Source organism: Protopterus annectens, chromosome 3.part0 (assembly GCF_019279795.1).
Source record: "Protopterus annectens isolate FY-2018-M chromosome 3.part0, PAN1.0, whole genome shotgun sequence".
Classification (NCBI taxonomy): domain Eukaryota; kingdom Metazoa; phylum Chordata; order Ceratodontiformes; family Protopteridae; genus Protopterus; species Protopterus annectens.
Window position 1 is genome coordinate 474,009,535 of NC_056731.1, and position 21,449 is coordinate 474,030,983.

Here is a 21,449-nt window from a genome sequence, read left to right on the forward strand (position 1 = left end):
AGCATGTCCTGTTTATTGTGGTGACAAGGTTTAGGTCCCTAGAGCGTGTAGCTCAGAGGGATTAGGATTTTATAAGGTGTAGCATGTCCATCTGCTCTGGGTTTAACATAGCTTTATATGTTATGCAGAGATCTCCTCGGAGTAGGCGATATGCTACAGAGTAAAGCTGGAGTTTTTTGAGACGATCAGTGTAGGGCATCTGTTTGAAGCCAGTAATCCTCTTTGTGAGATACTTCTGTGGCCTTTCCAGCTGCTGCAGATGTCTTGTGAAGTACATTCCAAAAGGGGCGTTGTACTCTATAATGGGTCTAATGAGTGTCGAGTAGATGGGAACAATGACCTCTTTTGTCCTGGATGAGAACCAGTTTGTGATGAGGTGTGCCACATAGAAGGATTTCCTGAGTACTGTGGTGATGTGATTATCAAAGGAGAGACTACTGTCCACCTGGGTCTCAAGGTCTCTTATCACACATTCAGCGTTAAGTAGACTGCCATTTATGTGGTAGTTCATAGGTACAGAGTTTTTACCAAAGGGGATGACAGTGCACTTTTTGGCATTGAGCTTGAGGCCATGCCTTTGACACCAGGCCCTTGTGTAGGATGTCCACATAATTTGGGGACTCAACTATGGCTCCTAGTTTGCAGTCATCTGTGAATTTCATTAGCCAGAGGCCTTCTGTGTTAGCCTGTACTTCAGAGAAGTAGATACAAAACAGGAGAGGTCCCAGGACTGAACCCTGTGGTACGCCACTTGTCACTGGTTTGAAGTTAGATTTGGAGTCTGCAACTTTTACAGTGTGGGTTCTGTCAGTGAGCCAGTTGGCATCCCATCTTGTGACGTAGGCATTTATACCTAGTTTAGTGAGTTTAGCTATAATTCCAGAATGGGGGATGGTGTCGAAAGCCTTGGCGAGGTCAAAATAGGCTGTGTGAACCACCTTACCCTCATTTACAGCTTTGGTGACTGCCTCAAAGAAGTTAATCAGGTTCAGAAGGCATGATCTGCCTTTCACAAACCCAAACTGGGTGGGGTCCAGAGTTTGGAGGTTACCAATGTATTTGTTTATGAGTTCCATGATGATACGTTCCATGGCCTTGCAGACCAGGCTCGTCAAGCTAATAGGGCGGTAGTTCTCAGGATCAGTGGTGGCTCTCCCTTTGTGGAGTGTGATAACTGTTGCTGTGTGCCATTCAGTGGGCACAAAGCCTGACGTGAGACTATGATTGAACATGGTGCTTAGGTGGGGAGACAGTTTGTTCTGAAGTTCATGTAAAACGCAGCCTGGGGTGTTGTCCGGTCCCATGGATGCTGTGTTTTTGGTTTTAGAGAGTGCAGCTTTTACCTGCATAGATGTGATTACCGGGTCTCTGCATTCTTCCTCTATAGATATGTGCCCTTTAGGGGGTGAGAGGGGCGTAAAGTTACTGCCAGGATGTTGGCAATATCAGTTAGTTCTGTAATTTTCGTGCCGTTGTGCTGTAACTCAGAGCAGATCTGGATGTTGCATTGAGATTCTTGACATAGCTATAGAATTCTTTGTGGTTGTCCTTAGAATCAGTGGCAATTTTGTTTTTGTAGCTAGCTTTGGAGGATCTTATAAGGGATCTCAGTTTCTTACTGAGGCTGACCAGGCAGCTCCTCCACTCATGGGATTTTACTCTCTTTTGCAACAGTTTCTTCCTTCTGTTGTAGAGTTTGTTTATGGCAGGTGACCACCAGATTGGCTTCCTTTTTTTGGAGGATAGCATCTTGTTCTGTTTGGGATAGCACAATCCATGCACTCGTGTATGTGCTTATAGAGTGCATTTGTGTAGGATTCAGCAGTCGTAACTGTATTGTCCATCTGCATGGGTGTTATGAAGTTCACCACTTCTGTTTTAAGAAGCATGAAGTTGGCTTTGGAGAAATTTTTTACCGTGGTTTCCTTAATGGTGGGTGGGGAGCTGGATGCGGATATCTAGGGTGATTAGCTTATGGTCGTATCTGACCAACGAGGAGGTGATTGCAGATGTGGAACACCGGTCACTCATGTTGGTAATGACTAGGTCTAGGATATTGTTGTCCCTGGTGGGGGTGTGGATAAGTTGATCTAGGGCATTGGAATTTATGAATTCCAGAAAACGTTGAGCGAAGGAGTTGGTACATGAGTAGCTTTCCCAGTTAATGGTGGGGTAGTTGAAATTACCTGTTATTAGGGTGTTTGGTTGAACCCTAATATTTTCCAGTATATCAAGAAAAGAGGAGTGAGAATCCTGGGGCATGGTGGGTAATCTGTAGCAAGCTACAATTTGGATTGCAGTTTTGCCCAGAGTTAGTTGCACTAGGATAACCTCGGATGCATTATACTGTGTAACTAGCCTGGAGGTGTGGATATCCTTAATGAATATGGACACACCTCCACCTTTGGTGTTCTGGCCCAGGTTAGGTGGCTGAAAAGTGTGGTATGAGTTATAGTCTAGTAATTCAGGGGTGATCTCTAGAGCCTTGAACCAGGTCTCAGTCACTGCACAGATATCGATGTTCTCCATTTTAAGGAGTGCCTTGAGTGAGTGCATTTTGAGATTTAGACTTCTAGCACTGAGTAGCATTACCCTCAGTTTTTGCTTGCCTGTTTCTGTTACGATGGTGAATTTGTCATTTGAACCTTGCCTAAAAAAGGCACTATAGGAGCGGCAAGAGCCTTAGCCAGTATCCGGAATCCCAGGGGCAACAGGTGCAGGCCATCTCTGGCAAAGCATTGTGGTCTGTCGACCATGTCATTCCAGGTAGACAGATACTGGATCCCCTTAGAATGACACCAGAAGCTTAGCCAATTGTTGAAGTCAATCATTTTGTCCTTGCACTGCAGTATTATTCTGGGCGATGTCAGGATGCTACTCAGGGCTAGGGTCATATCTGCCTGGGCTACAAGATTGGAGAACTCTTCCATGTCTGTTTTCATGTAGTCCTGGGAGGTACGTCTCTGGTTGTTCACACCAACATGGACAATGACAGAGTATGTATACAGTTATAGTAACACTAGGTGGTCACTAGGAAATGGCAGCCTAGCTAACACTTTGTATTTATCAAGCCTCTATCATAGCTTACAATATAGCTAGTGTTTTACTCAACATTCTTGAAAATATTGGGAATTTGCTAAATCCAGAATGCAGATAAAACTTATTTTCACTCACAAGTTTGAAAAGAGAGAAAGATGACATGCTGCTTCTGCTAAAGACATTTTTAGTTGTTTATGATTTAAAATAAAATAAAGTATATAACTGTAGTAAAAGTGCATTCACAATCCTAATGAATAAAATATAAGAGCACAGATGTATGTTTTGGTATATCTGCAAATTTAAATATGACATTTTGGGCAATGTGTGATGACACATAATAGCTGACTGCTGACTGATATGTTTTGATATTTGCAGAAGTTTTGTCGCTTAAACTTTGAACAACCAAGAAGCCATGACTTCCTGGAGAAATGATTTTTGGATGGACATTGAATCTAGCCCTCGCCTGCTTTACAGCCATGGAGCACAAGGTAAAAATTGTTTGTAATTACTTGTGTAAAATATTGGATGCTGTGACTTATATTTCATCTGGCATTTACTAGCAGTACTCCATTTGACATTATCTTTGGAAATAAAATTTAACAGTAGGGTTTACCCTGAAATAGAATAATAAGGAATTCAATGAGTAATGCTACATGGTTGCAGTTTAATGTTTTCAACAGTTAATTTCTAGGACTGCTCTAAAATTAAAAACAGTGTACTTATCATAGGTCTGATGACCATAATTTCAAATATGGTTCTATACTACAGAACAAGTGTGGTTAACTACTTCAGTTTGTGTGAATATAGGGACTGACAGTGTCTAGCAAATAATTTTGTTTCAAATCGATCCAACCTAGTAATATGTGGATTTTATTTTCCCAAATTGTTTAAGCCTTTGGTTTATTCTGTTGGCCTGTGTTTATATATATTTAAGAATATATACATATCAAAGTAAGAAGTACCACAGATGGATAAAATTATCAGTTTTGCATTATACCTGCAGTGGTATCGGATTCTGGATTTCTAAGCCTTACTCATCTTGATATATTCCTATAAAAAAGAGGCAGATATGAAACACTTGCTTCATAGCACAGCTCAGAATAGCTAGTGTGTTGGAGTCTGCGATGTTAAAATCCTACCAACATTTCTTGCAATATCATTTAACTGCACTATGACCCAGTGGCACAAAAGCTCCTTCACAGGGCACCTGGGGAAGAACCACATTTCTCCCTGCTTACCGAGACTTACTAGTACCTGATTCTTGACTTTATTGCACCCTTGGTCAAAGTATTTCCCGGAGGTACTATTATTTGTATTTGTTAGTTAGCACAGAGGGTTAAGGCTATGAACTATTAATGAGCTGCTTCCTGTAGTCCAGGGTTTGATTCTCTCAATCCCAATTCATCTACTGTGTGACTCTGAGCAAGTCAGTTAACCAGACTACCCCTGGGCAAATTGGGAAAATTGTGCTACAGTCGTCACTAGTCTGATGGACTCCTTGTGTATTAACTCGCTATGAACTTATACTCATCACTACTAAAGCTTATGCATGATGTGCAAGCATAAGATTGCCAGAAGCTTCAGAGAACATATTTGCAGTAAGAACGTTAACCCCCTATGTCTTAATATGCTGGTAAGCAAAGATTAGCTACTGCACTTGTCAATAGTATAGGAGGTTGGTGAAAGGTTTTAAACTTGTTGGAGTTCACATTTGATTTATAGTTTATTCAAAAATATAGTTTCAGAGATTATTCAAATGTAAACATAAAAGGTAAGCCATGTGTTTTTAATGTTTCATTGATGGCCTCTATATATAACACATTCACTCACATTCTTATTATACTATTGGATTGTGCTCTTGTCACTCAGAAACATGGCTAAAGGAGGATCATTCAAGTAGTTATTTTGCCCCAGTAGGTATGATAGAAGCAGTCATGAAATGGAGGGTTATAAGTGCTGTTTCTTTCTTTATACATTTGCTAACTGAGTAAGTGCCCTGTACCCGAGCCCTTTCCGTGCATGACCCTAAACAATAAGACAATATTTATAAAAGTTGGGGAACAACTTAACAGAAGAAATTACAGTAGATAGACAAAATATAGCCATAAGGGTAAATATGATGGTATATTACATGAGTAATGAACAGATTAGTGAATATTGAATACAACTGATACACAGAGATAACTATAAGGCTAAAGCTGAATGTTACAAAAGCATCAGAAATAGGTACACTTAATAGATGTGTTATACAATTAAATTAAATTTCTGATGCTGTAGTTAACATAGGTTAGCTACTATAAATACTGAGAGTTGAGTATAACATTTCCAGAAATAGTGAGGTAACTTGCACGTGTTATAGACGAAAAGGTTAGTGAGAGAAGTTAAGAATGTGGTATGTGGTCATCAAGCAGTCTGTGTTTTTCTGTACTTCCTGCTAATGTTTCATTATGCATTAACTAACACTGACTAATACTGGGACAGTATGACACAGATCCCACTTTTTTATTGGGGTTGTTTTCCTGAGACATAAATACTAACTTTATTTTTTCATTATGAACCAAATACTAGAAATCATTACTGGATTAAATTTATAGCAAATGGTCTTGCCTCCTAAAAGATAAAATCCTCCAAAAGCAGGTAGTACGTTGAGTGACTGAGTTTTGTTTTATGCAGCCTGCGAATATAATATATATTTATTGCTACCAAATGAAGTGGAAATTAAATATATATATATATATATATATATATATATATATATATATATATATATATATATATAAATAGTGTTTGACTTTTATCACACAAGAAACAAGAATAAAAAAAGAAACATTATTAGCAACAAAAGGTTTCCAAATAATTTGTTTTACATGTGTTTACTGGGTTTGTCTATCTGAGCTGATAGCCCTTTTTCAGCTTTGGCCTGGGTAGAAAAACTCCACAGTTTATTTATACAAGTAAAGAGAGTAATTAAGGTACACACAAAAAAACTTTTGGAGAAAAGATCCAGAAGTTAGTTAGTTATACAAAAATATTTATAATGTACAAATAGCATTTATATTATATACAGACTATTAAAATGTAAATTTTCAATAAGAAACAAATAACATCAGTACTACCAAGTTTAGTTTGTGATTTATTTTACATTTGTTTACCAGGAAAGTCTGACTGGGCACAGACCCATTTTCAGTGGAGGCCTGGGAAGAAAAGCTTCACAAATAACAGTGTAAAGACATATAAAGGCTCTTGTTCCATATGTTAAGAACATTCGCATTATTTATACAGTGATAAGATTAATAGTCACATTTTGTAGAAAAAATTAGCAACTTTTACAGTGGTTCAAGATTATAATCACATTTTTTAGGTTAATTACGTGCAAAATAAAAGCAGTGATAAAAAAATAGAACATTATTTTTCAAGGTAAGAGTTGTAATATAGAAGTTATAATATGAACAAAGATAGGTTTACGGGGTAGTAAATGACACAGAGGTGGAGAATAAAGCTATGCAGATAGGGGGTGATAGTGTTAGCAGGGATATGAAGAATGAGGTAGTGTAGTAGTAGTGAGAAACCTTATCAATATCAACATTATACAATATTATAGAAATCTCTGTAAAGTCTTATTTTAAGAAAAAAATGAACTCAGCAGTGGATCACTGTTCCACCACAGGTCCAAGGACAAAAAATGATAAATGGGTTCATAGGTATCTTACCTACCAGTCACATTTCCCTTTCTTATAGGTTCGGAGGTGAAAACTAGGCTAACTGCCCTGAAGGGCCATTTTAAGCCTAGCAAATAACCTGTAGTCAGAATCAAACCCTATCACTTGTGTTTATAAGGTGAAGACCTTAACCATTATGCCAAACCCACCAATGAATAAACAGTCCAAGTTAATATTGAAAAAAAAAACACGATTTAATATTAAGCACTTTTGTTCAACAATATACACATGCATCAACAGAACATTATTTTGATGCCTGGAAAAATAACTTCAGATCATTGGCATTTTGTCATACCTATAGTAAATCCTTGTGAGAAATAATTGTATGTGCAATAGCTATAGAAAATAAGAATGAATTTTCTATGAATTGAAATGCTTTAATTATCCATCTACTACTCTGACATCGTTCCAAATGAATGCCACTATAGATGGCCTCAGCTGTCATTTCCTGAGGTCAGGAGGAGATATGTTTACATATGCATTATACACATATTCTGCAGTTCCATTTTCTGTGCTTTGGTAAGACATATTTTATCAATGTGGATAAAAGGTGAAGAAAGTGACTGTTAACTTCTCAGTTTAAAAGGGAGTCCTACTCATCTTGCTAGCTCTCCACACATGGAATAGCTGTAGGGGGAGGCCCCATTCGACCATGAATTGTGAGGGGGGGCGGCAAACTCAGAAAGCCCCTGCTGAACTATACTGCTTAACTGTCCAGCTTTTTGCAGAATGAATAGATTTTTGCTTCTTATTTTTGGTTTGTTCCTCATAAAATTTGTGGTTTTCTGGCAAATCATTTAGGAATGAAATCACTAAATAATGACAGACATTGAGTTTCAGACTTCATACTCTTCAGAAAAATGTATGCTAAAACAAGACCCGTTCTGTCAACTGTCCAAGTTTATACAAGAGCAATTTTTACTGTTTGTATGTTCTCCCAATATATTTGGCCTTGTCCAGATTTCCTGCGTTGAGGTTGACAGATACGCGCAAATAAATCACTTTATAGAATTAGGTATAGCCAAACCTCTCAACTGTCCCCGATTTTGGCTGAAAATGTTGCTCTCCCCCTAATAATCCCTCTGCAAAATGACAAATTTGGAAGAAAACGTGGAGGGTTTACAATTAATAAATAATTGTAATGGTCAGAGTTATAGATTACTTTTAATTTCAGAAATGCATGTAAATTCTCTTATTTTGTCAGCTGCTCATGTTAACAGTACTAATATTAAAAAAGTGTCCCTTCTTTGACAGGTTCCCAGCTGTATTGTGTGGCTATTTTATATATTTGAATCACATTTTTGGTCCGTTTTTCATAAAATTGTGGTTTTCTGGCAAATCAGTGGCAAACCATTAAAGATTGAAGTTAGAAAATAATGGCAGACATTTGAGTTTCAGATTTCATACACTTCAGAAAATTCATCCTAATGCAAGACCTACTATTCTATTATCTTTCTAAGTTTATAAAAGCAGTATTTAAAAATTTTCCTTAGTTTTGGGCCTTTGTCCCACCACTGTTTATGGCTTTTATCCAGATTTCTTGCTCTGAGGCTGAGAGGTATGACAAATGTGTCAGAGCCATCACTGTCAGCCAGAGACATTGCAAATTGTGACATACTTGTTGCACCCCACTCTCCCATGTAGTGACTCTGGATGTGTCCAAGCAAGGCGAGGAGCAGTTATGAAGTGTAAGTGTGCAGCGTATCCCCCCATCCAAGGTAGACAAGAGTACTACAGTGGCTTTTCATCTGTCCTTGATTTTGCAGAATTTTTTGATTTTCTGTTATATTTTTATACTACAAACAACAACAAAGTACTCCCTTTTTGGGAGTTCTTTGTTGTTGTTAGTTTTATATACTTTTCTTTTGTACTCCCAATGGAGACATGTCTAATATGAATGATGACATTGAACTGGAATATAGACCAGTTGGGTCGACAGGTGCTGATGCGACAGGGGACTCCAGTGGGAGTGCCAATGCTGTGTTACGAGTGGAGGAAGATTCGAATGCCTGGTGTGTTGGAGGCGAAGGCCTAGCGCATAGGTTCTCATCTTGTATGATGAATGACTTCAATCCGCTGATAGCATACGAAGTGGGTAGTGGAGTATTAATGGCACCCATGGATATGGATAATGCAGAGCAGTTACATGTGGCTATAGAGAAGTTAGAAAGTGACTCTCAAGTTTAAATGACTAACTACACAACGTCAACATTTTGAGGTCTGCCTCAATAGAGGGATTATACCGAGGGGACTTTGTATACTTAAGATGCCCACGTATGGTGAACAGTATCCGGAGCTACTAGCCAAATGGCAGAAGCTGAATGTTGAGGTGAGCATGAATTATATGAGACTATTAATAGATTTTTTCAGACCACAAGAGAACGTTTTAAAAGAATCTATTATAGAACAACAGCACAGCTTGTATTCACGTTTTTCTGCTGATGTTGTAGATCATGCTTTAGCTAATGTATTAGCTGGTATTCATGTATATGAAAGACGGTTATTGCAGCAGAAGCGTGGTAAAATAGATAGAGATGTGCAAGACTTTCATAGGTTCATAGGTTCATAGGTTCATACTAGGCTATCTGCCCAAGGGCATTTATAAGCCTAGCCTATAGCCCCATTGTCTTATACCCTTTCCCTTTCCTAAAAAGTTGAATAAAAACTATCATTTGCCTCTTTCTCTGTCAAGCAGTGACACTGAAGTAATCCCTGGGGTCTCTCTGCATTCATCATCATCAAGATTCCTCTTGACAAAGCCAGGCCTTTGCTCTGCCTCACATGTACATGATTTTGTTCCACATCCATTTTGTTCTCTGGGTGATCTCTGGGTGATGAATCCAGCCTCTTCTAAATATAACCCGTGTTATAACCCGTGTCCTGTGGGGGATCTCTCTCTAGGATCTAGATTTTTTGGATATTCATCAACAGGGTCATGTCTTCACTTGGACCAGGCCGAATCAAGTCTCAAAACAAATTACTTCTGATGAAAACCGGGTGCCGAGGGTGAATAGAGACAATAGACAGAAGAACTTTGACATTGCACAATTGAGCCACATTATGACTGATCAAGTTAATGTGGGTGTTGCTGGTGACTCTGCACAACCGACTTCTGTTGGAGAAACCAGTGGAAATGTGAGTGTTAGATTAGATCAACGAGATACATCCACTAGTTTGACTGTGGATGAAAAGTAGTTGACGCAGAGAAGAAAGTGTCAACACAGATAGGGTCAACTGGTGGTTCTGGCAACAGCAAACCCACTAGTGAAAATGAACATTTGATTGTTCGACCAAAGGTGACTATGAATGTTTATAATGGTAATAGACACACCATGGGCCACTCTTGTCAGTCGAGGGAGACAGAAGAGGAAGTTATCTGGGGACAGAGACTCGAACAAATCCCCCAAGAAAATGTGGAACCAGACATAAATTGTTTAGTCTGGAATTTATCCAGTAGAGAGTTAGATGGTCATGAATTGAATGTTTGAAGGATTGAGTTTCATTTCTACTAAACAGAATAGATTGACTGATGTACTGATAGATGTTAAAATGTATATCAGGAATGTTATGCTTAGATATGATTTTGGGAATGGTGATATTAGGTATGAATATGTATTTAGGAAACCAAGTGACTATGTACCTAGTAATCATCCACTGGTTGAAGCTTTTTTCAAGTTAGTGGAGGATGCTTTACATGCATTATACAGTGAAGGTAGATTGGAACATATAGTAAGAAATAATAGGTTCAACTTGAGTTTTCATGAAAGGAATGCCTTACAGAGGTTGCAAAATGATGGTAGTATAGTAATAAGGCCTACAGACAAGGGGGCCCTTAGTCATCATGGACAAAGAAGGTTATTCCAAAGCCATGTTACACATGTTGAGTGACAGCAATTATTACAGTGTTATATCTAAAGACAAGGTTGATAGTATCAAGTATGGGGTCTATATGGCACTGTTGGATTTATGTGAATAAAAGATCTTTGTTTTTACACACACTCTGAGTAATCTGGATAAATTAAGTGAGCCTGGTTGCCTCATACGCGGTGCTGTTGTTGGACTTACTATATTTTTATACTGTTGATTTATGCTTCTTATTCAGAAAATGCATGTTGTTGCAGTGCCTGTTGCTCTTTTTTTAAGTAGAAATGTTTTAATGACCATCATGTAAGCTTGTCTGAGACTGTAAGATGCAAGTAAGCTTTAATAAGCATACTGTTAAAAAATTACCAACACTGAAAGCCTTTTTATTGTTGCCATGCAGATAATATTTACATAACTAGATAGCGTATAAGCCTTAGGTACTGAAATGCATATGACAGTATTTGTAATAAAGGACAGGATTACAGTATTTTCAGAAGCTCATTACATTTGTTGGAGACTTGCAGTCATCTTTGCAGGCTTTACCCATAAACAAAACAGAATGCTAATCTATCATGTGTGGTCCATAACCTGTGCAGTAATCCTTTAAGCAATTTAATCCTGAGCTTGTTCCTTGTTTGCTGTTCATTTTTTACTTTGATCATGTTTTTCCCATGAAACAAGTAGATAGTTGTTGTCAGGCAGCAGTCTTTTTTGGATAAGAAACATTTTTACAAGTGGGGGTATCACAGAGATTGCTACTTTCAGCATGTTACTTGGAACTTTTATAAAGCTGAATATAAATTATAATTAGAACTGCAGTGCAAGGAGAAGTGGTTTGAGTTGAGTGCTGCTTGTTTTTCTTATACTTGATTTTGACTGGCATTCCAGTAATGTATTTAAAAAGTAATTTATTTTTTCATGCCTCACAACCTTTTGATTTCCATCTCGATATTATGTAAGCTGTAATGTATAGAACCAAAAAGGACCAAAGGCAAGCAACTTGGTGAAGTGGGAAGTGCTTAGCAAACAGTCCAATCGAAAAACAAATCACAATTCCACACAAACGCGAGTGCAAACGTCTTTTACTGGATAAAATAGCAAAACATTTTTTTTGATATTTTATCCAGTAAAAGAAGTTTGCACTCGCGTTTGTGTGGAATTGTGATTTTTTTTTTTTTGATTAAGCTGTAATGTAGCCAATGCATTGAAATATTTTTTTTCTTCTACAATTCATTTTGTCTTGATTGGACTCTCATAATAACGGTTTGGCACCCAGGGCAGCATATTTAATTAAAGTCCCAGTTTTTGCTGTTTTTAGCATAGCTCCACCCCTTTCTAGTTGGCCATACCCAATCGCATTGGCCCCACCCATTCAGCTGTGTCTTGCAGCCCCCCTTTGATTTGAAATCACCAGCTGCCACTCATAGCCAGCCTTAGGCATAGGCCAAATAGGCGGCCGCCTAGGGCACTGCTCTAGTAGGCACACTTTTCCAGTACTTATTTGGTGCAGGTAGACTAGGATGGGGGCACTGGGTGGTGTGGCGGGGGCACCATGGAGGCCTTTTGCCTAGGGCACCAGTTGACCTAAGGCCGCTCCTGCCACCAGTGCAGCTAACATCAGCTTGTCTGGGTTACCATTAGATACAGCTAACATCAGCCTGTTTGGGTAACATTAGATACAGCTAACATCAGCCTGTCTGGGTTACCATTAGATACAGCTAATGTCAGCCTGTCTGGGTAACCATTAGATACAGCTAACATCAGCCTGTCTGGGTAACATTAGATACAGCTAACATCAGCCTGTCTGGGTTACCATTAGAAACCGCTAACATCAGCCTGTCTGGGTTACCATTAGATACAGCTAACATCAGCCTGTCTGGGTTGCCATTAGATGCAGCTAACATCAGCCTGTCTGGGTTGCCATTAGATGCAGCTAACATCAGCCTGTTTCATTCCCACCTTTCCTCTAACCTTGTTATAACAAGTGAATCTCAGCCGTATCTTATAAACTGTCATTTATCTCCATTTGTATATAATCTTTCTTGTCTGTCCTTATACAGTTGTCTTCTAATACATATGTATTATTGTTCAGTGAATTTTAGTCTGCTTGTAACTGTTTCACTATGGAATTTTTCATGTTAGGACTCATCTGTAAAAAGGACAGATGCCCCGAAGGACCATCCCAGTGCAAAGGAAGAATGAATGAAGTAATATATACATGCAATTTCATTGCTTTATTAGCATAAGCATTGAAAATGTTTGAAAAAAAAAATTTGTTCCTTTTAGCTACTTGCAGGGTATTGCAGTCACACACACACACACACACACACACACACACACACACACACACACACACACACACACTGATCTACTTGATATAATCGAAAACCAACTTACCCGAAACACTAAATGTTGAGATGAAATTGACAAAGTCTTTACTCAACGAACGCTCAGATCACTGAACAGGAAATCCAGGAAATGAACCAGTTGCCCACCATGGTGAACTTTGTCCCATTCCCCACTACACTGCAATCTCAGCGTTGGTATATTTAGCTATAGGGGGTAGGGGGCAAAGCCCCCCACATGGGTGGGTTTTATTTGCTTCATTTTTTAGGGAGCTGAGCAAGTGGTTCATTTCCAGGAGTTCCTGTTCAGTGATCCAGGCATTCATTGAATACAGGTTTTGGCAATTTCAGCTCGATGTTTAGTGTTTCGGGTAAGTGGGTTTTCGATATATCCACTAGACCCATACGTACATATACATGCGTGCGCGCGTGCACACACACACACACACACACACACACACACACACACACACACACACACGCACACACACACACACACACACACACACACACACACACACACACACACACACACACACACACACACACACACACACACATTTTGTTTGTCAATGTTTTTGCTTGATTCTACATTACATCACACTTATTTGGTCTATTCATGTAGAATCAAATGAAAATGGATCATCCAGCAGTTGTTATCTACCTTAGGAAATATTTTCTGAGGTATGAGTAGGGTATAAATACCCTTATACAAAAATTCTTAACTTTCTGGACTTTGTTGAGTCATTGGGAGTCATACAAATGTCCCCCCAGTGTTCTGCAGAGTTTTCTCCCTCATCTGCCTTAACATTTTGCTTTCCCAGCTCTGCACCATCATACTGCTTTCAGTCTCTCTTCCCAATCTTTTCCAAACTCTTCACATTGATTCTTATAGTTATGCAATATTTTTATGTCCTACTAATATCTCTTTTTTTAATGAAAGCTTTTGTTCTAGAGTTAGCTAAAAATATCAACCAATGCTAGCATTTCTCTTAGCATTCCCCTATCCCTTCTTTGATTATACTCTGTTATCAATCCCCTGGTAGGGAAAGCAGTGTCTAATCTGCACTCCAAATTTATGCTTGACATAATCCCACTCTGTTACCTTTTCCTCCAGTTATTTGTTCCCAATACTGTGGTTCATTTGCTACTTTTCTCCAATAAATTTTAATCTCTTTCATGTCTATTTTCTACAGCCATACTTACAGTATCCCTACTGGTAATGCCTTTTTTCTCCATTCCTATGTCGACTTAGTTCTTAGAATACTTTGTTACTTTATAAATACAATATTATGTATGGTTGCTGTTATTCTCCTTAAGGGCCTGCATCCAAGAAAAACTGTCTCCTTAGTTTTAAACTTTCTCCCATTTCATCATCACACCTTTCCATTTTGATTTATAACCTTCTTGCTTGTGTTATGTATACGAGTCTCAACTGCATTGCCATGAAGTATCCTTTCATATACGATAATCCTAAACCACCTTATTTTGTGAGGAGAAACAGCTTACTCCATTTAACACTTGTCCCTTTTCCTTTTTAAAAAATATATTCCTTCAATTCTTTATAAATTATGGTCTGGAACTTCTCCTCTGCTTAATAAAAATATATCGACCTATATATAAAACTAAATTGACTAGTACCATTTTCACTGATTGCATCTTATTTTTTTTGAACAAGAAACATCTTTAAATTATCGCTTATGGCACAGGCAATCATACATTTATATATATAATAACAAACCATATTGACATAATTTTAGGTGCAAACATTATAAACCACTTATAATCTATCTAGTCATTTTCAGTCAAACATTACATAGCTCATTCAAATCCTGCCTTCTTTTAAACCCTGTTCCTACTCTGCATGTATTGTTCCCACAATTCCCATTTTTTCATCGGTAATTTGCTCCTACCGTTTTCTAAAGATCCAGGTTCCAGTTGTTTTATTTTTTTACTATATTCACTTCTTCTAGTAATGTTGGTTTAGACTTTGACTTCCATTTTCTAGTAATTGCTTTTTTGGTAGCCACTGTATTTAGACTGAGCAAGGCTTTACTATGTCTAGGCAATTCCGATTCTGTATCACAGCTCAAAAAATCATCTCCTTAGTTACACTAATTTGCTTACCCAGTATCTCTGATAGAGTAGTCTGCAGGGAATCTTTAAAGTCTTCCAACTCATTACCCTCACAGAAAATATGTTCCCAATTACCTTTTTCTTCTCCATCACTCCTTTAACATTTGCTGTCTACCTGAGGAAAAATTCTCTGGAGTTTACTTGGGGTATAAAAATTCCTATGTAAACACTTCCAAGCAAAGATCCTAAATCTTCTAAACTTTGTTGCATATCCACAGTCAACAGCTTCCGACTTCTCAGTTTTGTTTTGCCTTTCATTGAGGCTTTGCCCAAATATATTTAACTGCCACAACACAATCCTTTTTAATCCATACATATCATGTCCCCACAGATAATGGGTTACTGAACTATCCTATGTATGGGATACATAATTTACTAATATAGCCTTTTATTTTCATTTATATCCCTAAAAGACCTGAACCTTTCTCAAAATGTTCCACAACACTGAAATGTCCCTTTCTAGATTCATCAGTTACAAATTAATATATATGAATAAAGCTCTTTTCTTGATTATCATCCCAGTTATATCCTTGAATTTGTGAGTCAGTTTTCTTTGCCAATGGTTCCACATATAAAGCAAATAACAGAGGGGAAAAAGACTCCCTTGTCTTATTCTTCATTTCAAATACATTTTGTATGAGAGGAATCCTCCCACCTTAATTTTTGCCTCTAACCCTTCATATTTCCTACTAACTGACCCTATTATTCTGTCAGGGAACTCAAATGTCACAATTGCTCTACTCATAACACGTTATGCTAACAATGTTTTTTTCCTCTTCTGTAGCCTCTTCTTTACATGCCTTTGCATCTTATGACTGAACTTTTATTTGCATCACCTTATGGGTTACTTGGCTACAAGTCTTTTGGCTTTCTTTAGTACTGATGAATTGTTCATTCAGAAAATGGTCTTAGAAAATACAGAAATATGTTTGGTTACACCGGAAAAATTGGGGCAATAATCATTGTCAATAATCTTATATAAAGTAAGATATAAATATAGGGGACAACAGTGATAACTTGTGGAACAAATTGCTTTGCTCAAGAATCAGGGGAAAAGGAGTTCAAAGATGGCAGCCACATTCTAAACAGCTGAAAAGATGGCTGTGGGCAGTAAACAGTTAAATTTAGCAAATGCCTACAAACTACTGTAACATGTTAATAGAAATTGATAGCCAAAGTGTCTATGATGTCCAGAAGGTTAAAAAGAAAAAAAAAAGGTGAAGTAAAAAATGAGAACACCTGTGAAAATTCAGGAGGATACTGAAAGCAGTACATAGGTGTTTACTAGGCTAATTACCACAAGGGCCTTTTTCAGCCTAGCCATACATCCCAAATCTCTGACAAGTTCTGATACCCTTCATAAGTGTAAGCAAGGGCTTGGGAGATGAACCATTTACAGGTTACCTGTGCCCATTAGAGATATAGGTGCTAAACCAGGGATGAATTTCCAGTTTCCTACCCAATTGTCCAAGTTGCACTTGAAGTGTCTCTGGGATACATACCTATGTCTCCAGCAGGTCCTATTTATATCACAGACAAGGTTTAAGTCTTTAGAATGGATAATTCTGGTGCTGTTTGTTTTGTGGATATGCAGGAGGTCCATCAGAGTGGGGTCTGACAATGCCCTATATGCCAGGCATAGATCTTTCCTCAAAAGCCTGTAGGAGAGAGAATACAAGGATAGGGCCTTGAGGTGGTCTGCACAGGACATTTTACTTACGCCCAGTATTCTTTTATGAGGAACCTCTGTCCAGTGGATCACAGCTGGGAAAAGCAGAATGTTAAGGCAGATGAAGGAGAAAACTCTTCAGTCACCCAACAGAGAGAGAAAGGGACTGACCAAATGCATTCCGACATTTTCAAGATAAGTGGGTCTCTATTGGAATGTAGAAACAAATGACAGAAGGCTGGATGATACAGAAGATGTTTTACCTAAGAATTCAGAGAAAATAGTCAATATGCAAACTGCTGAAAAGGATTAGCAATTAAAATATAAAAATGGCACAGAAACTGGCTCAACTGTAGTATAGATAATGAGGAGACAGATTGAGGTTTACAACAGTTACAGAACAAACTGAACAGAAAAATTGTAGAGTCTTTATGAGAAGTTAGGAGGTTGGCATAATGGTTAAGGTGGTTACCTAATGAACACAAGATGCAGGGTTTAATTCTCACATGGGTTAATTGGCAAGGCTTAAAACGATCCATAAAAGGCAGTTAGCCTAATACTAATCTATGAATCTATGAAATGTCTCAGCACATGAACTGGAATGTCTATTAATGAATACACATTGAATAAAGATTCCCAGTCTGAAACTGAGAAAGCAGCCAAGACCTATACTAGTTAAACTGCAGAAATATTTAAAGGACAAAAGTCTTTGTATGTTGTGGAGCTTAGGAAAAATGCTATACATTGGAGTTGCGAGGGTTGTCATGGATATTGACTTCTCGTTGTAAACACAAACTAATAAGTCTTACTTCTTTCCATAAGACGCTACAGAGAACCAAAGATTTGTTTCATGTTATTGTATGCTGCATTACTTTTTCTTCTATCCAGCTGGATTAAAAACCCTTGACAGGCACAAGATGAACTGTCAAAGAGATGACAACAGATTGTGAAGGTGGTAAGGGCACAATCAGCTAGTAGGCAGATAAAGAAAAGCAAACTATAGATACTTGAAGGGAGAGATTTCCAGCAGTCATTTTCCTGTTTTCCAAAAGAAAATTACAGATAAATGAGATGAAAACTCCATAGAAACAATGCACTGGGAACACTGACTGAGGATACTACTTAACAAGAATAAATGTTTCTTTTGAAACATGTGATCTAATCAAAATGTGCGTTGTATTCTGAATAAATGTCAGTGGTCTGTCTGTGGTTTCAAGGTGCGATAGTCAGCACTCTGGATTCTGAATCCAGTGATCTGCGTTCCTATCTCAATGGAACTTGTTGCATACTCGGTTTTATGTTGGGTTGCATGGCTAGGTTTATAAAGGCCCACCATGGTGGTCATTAGTCTAGTGTGTATACTTATGTACCTAAAACAATTTTAGTCAGTAAGTACTACACAAAAAATGAGTGATTAATATAATCATAATAATACAAGCACTATAGATCAAAATGTTAGGTAAAAATGAAATTTTATATTTAAATGAATGAGTGGAATTGTATTGCATGCTTTCTGACTTCTCAAACTTAAAACTGCATGACCATGTAGGAGGGAATGACTGATGACCAAAAAAGGAAACTAATGTATTTTGTGATGAAAATGATTAGACAACATTGTTAAAAGTAAGTTCTGGTAATGCAAGAACTAAGTCCATGAATTTGTACAAAATTAATGAAAAAAATTTATCTGAAAGACTTGATAAAAAGATTCATAAAAATAATGCACTGGAAACACTGACTGAGAGAACTTGGTTAGATGTAGAAGATTGGTGTAATTAAAAAATAAGACATTCATACCGGAAAATATTTTAAACCAACTGGGATCAATAAATAAGAGTGTGAGAATATCCACTTCATTTCCTCTTGTTGTCACTACATGCTGTCTGATAAAACTTCCTGCTTAACTAAAAAAGGAAGTTATTATGTGATGCAAACCATATAGACCATATTGTATGATGTCAGCCCGGATGATGCATGTACTAGCATGCAAACTTACTTCATATATTATGTGATGGAAATCAATAGGCAGTATTCTATAAAGGTAGCGCTGGTAATGCACGTACTATACTGAGAAATGCAGACAAAGTTAATGAGACAAATATGTTGACTGAAAGTGCACTAGATAGCAAGATTTACAAAATAATGCACTGGAAACACTGAAATAATTTGCTTAATTCTAGAGAAATATGTGATTGAGCAGTGCTGTTTGGTATAATTCAAAGTTAAAGATGGACACTGGAAGATATTTTAAACCACTGAAATTAGTAACTGCCAATCTGAAAATAACAATTTCATTTTGTGTGATGCTTGGTTCAACTGACGTGTGTTATCAGACAGACAGCCTCCAGCCTGACCTGTCTCCAGTACAAATGGAATGCAGCTAGACTTTCTTGTTAGGCTATGCTTCATTGAAAAAGAGTTGATTCTTTTGTTTGTAGAGTCAACTTTGATCTTTTAAAAATAGTTATAGAATTTGAAATATGCAATGAAAGTTATATGTTTAAAACTCTGCTGTAGCTACAGGAATGTACTGAGTTCATGTCCAAAACTGAAGGTAATATTTTCCTTTCGTTGCTATGAGTATAACAGTGTTTAATTAGAAGGCTTTCTCTGTATTTGTGGGTGTGCTTGCAATTTAACCAACATAAAAGAATGCAGATAGCCTAGCTATCTAGCAATGCAAGGACAGGTTTAGAAATAAAATGCTTCAGGAAGGGGAATAAACAGATCAGTGATATATATAGGTGTTCTCTAGCCCAAAGGTAAATCAGGATAAAGTAGAAAGTACAAGAACCTTTATAAAGAAAGTGTCTCTTGAGGATCAAGATATTACAGAATACCAGCTGAGGGCATGTATTTGGAGAAATGGGCTTATGGCTATAATGGAAATAATACAGAATTAAGTGGAAAATATATATTTTTCAGCAATATTAGATATATTTTATAGACTCAAAGATGGTAACCTGATCTGAATTATGAAAACACATCCATTTTTAGTGTCAGAGCATGCAACTGTACAAGTTAAGTTTTGTAGACTAAGAAAAATCTTTTATGATAAACACTGACATTTTTCAGTAGTTCTGAAAAGGAAATACTTTATTAATTTTAGTGATCAAACTTCTACTGAAATGCTATTGGACATGAACCTAAGCAGTAAAGAGGTTGCAAATACTTTGAATAATGGTACACTAAAGATGAGAAATGTGCTTCCATTGAGTAATGGAATATGGAATAGTAGTCAGAATGGGTATGTAGAGGGTTTTATAAAAGTAAGGCATTATAGATGTGAAAAAGAATAAGTAGAACACAACCGATTAAAGAGTACTGCAGTAAGATAGCATGCCTGTGCAAGAATACATAGAAAATACGAATGAACACAGAGCAATGGTTTCAAAGTAACCCTGGAGCAACCAGATTGTTAGCTCATTGTCTGAGGTAACAGCAAAAGGTTGAAATGATGAGAATTAAAAATCAAGAATTATGAAAATGGTAGGGAAAAAAGTGGCCCCAGGGAAAATGATGGCTGTAATGGCAAATTATTACAGTACATGATATAGACAGATAACCAAGTTCATATATAGCGCATGGAGCATTGTGATTACGCGCCCATATTTGGAAAAATATAACCCAATTAAGTGCTAGAGTGGCAAGTGACCTGACTTTAACAATTGTTAATCACCCCCTGCTAAAGCTGTTAAGGTTGGGTCTACAGCCAGCCACTAAAATTTGCCAGTACTCACCAGCAAATGACAGCAGCAGAAATAAAAGGTGTAACCAACTTCCTCAAATAACCTTAGCTGCTAGAATAATAAGATGTGTCAGCATCCATTTTCTGAAGGACATGTCATTATTTAATAACTTCAAGCCTCAGTGGTTGGTCCAGAAACCACAGAATAAAAATATAAAGCAATGTATGTTCTTTGAAAATTTGTACTATTGAGAGGCATAGAGGTAAGTGTAAATGTAACAGACTGCATTACACTGCTTTTCTGATGTCCGCTACATATTTTATGGCTTCGGAAGCCAGTAAAACACTTTTGATTTTTCCCTGTAAGCAGTAGTACATGGAGCATATAAAGCTCCATGCACTACAAAGAATTATGATCACGTCACTGATCATAACCTTAAATGATGTGTTCTTGACATGGTTGCTAAGATTCACCTCTCATCTGAATTTCTTGGCATCCAGGTTTTGAGCACATAAGCAGGATATGATCCGCAAACTGTTCCTAACTCTTTATCCCTTGTGGGTAGCCTTTTTGTATACAGAGACAGCCCTAGCATCATGCTTTTTGTATGAAGGCATGCAGCACCACATCGGGCTGTCTCCACAGTAGTGCAACATGCTAATGTGGCAGTTCAGAGGGTAGGCATATTGCTAATTAGCCAGGTGCTCCCCGCAGGAACAATCTCAGGAAAGGCATCTATACATTAAGCAACTCATAGAATTGCTCAGCCATGAAAATTAGCACAACGTCTCCTTGATCATTAAAGCAGTGGCTGTGTCTATCAATCACATAGAGGTTAAGTACAAGGGGAGGGTAGGGTTAGCACATGGATGCATGGGTATATGCAAGCAGCTGCATGTATGAGCTATTTTTGTGTGTATGTGTGTGCCTGGGAGGTAGAAATTAGGGGTTTTAAGGACTTATATGTGTATGTTTGGGTGAATGAAAT

The 21,449-nt window shown here is 37.7% G+C and overlaps 1 protein-coding gene across 2 annotated transcripts in view; it reads left to right on the forward strand.

Annotated features, from left to right (window-relative positions):
• The window catches only part of PHACTR1 (phosphatase and actin regulator 1), a 1,877,004-nt gene that overhangs the window by 144,027 nt on the left and 1,711,528 nt on the right, over window positions 1-21,449 (forward strand). For both annotated transcript variants that reach the window (XM_044064898.1, XM_044064897.1), the window contains exon 2: window positions 3,415-3,527. In XM_044064898.1, coding sequence (XP_043920833.1) covers window positions 3,452-3,527 — 76 coding nt within the window. In that variant the 5' untranslated portion in view covers window positions 3,415-3,451. The remainder of the gene's footprint in view (window positions 1-3,414; window positions 3,528-21,449) is intronic.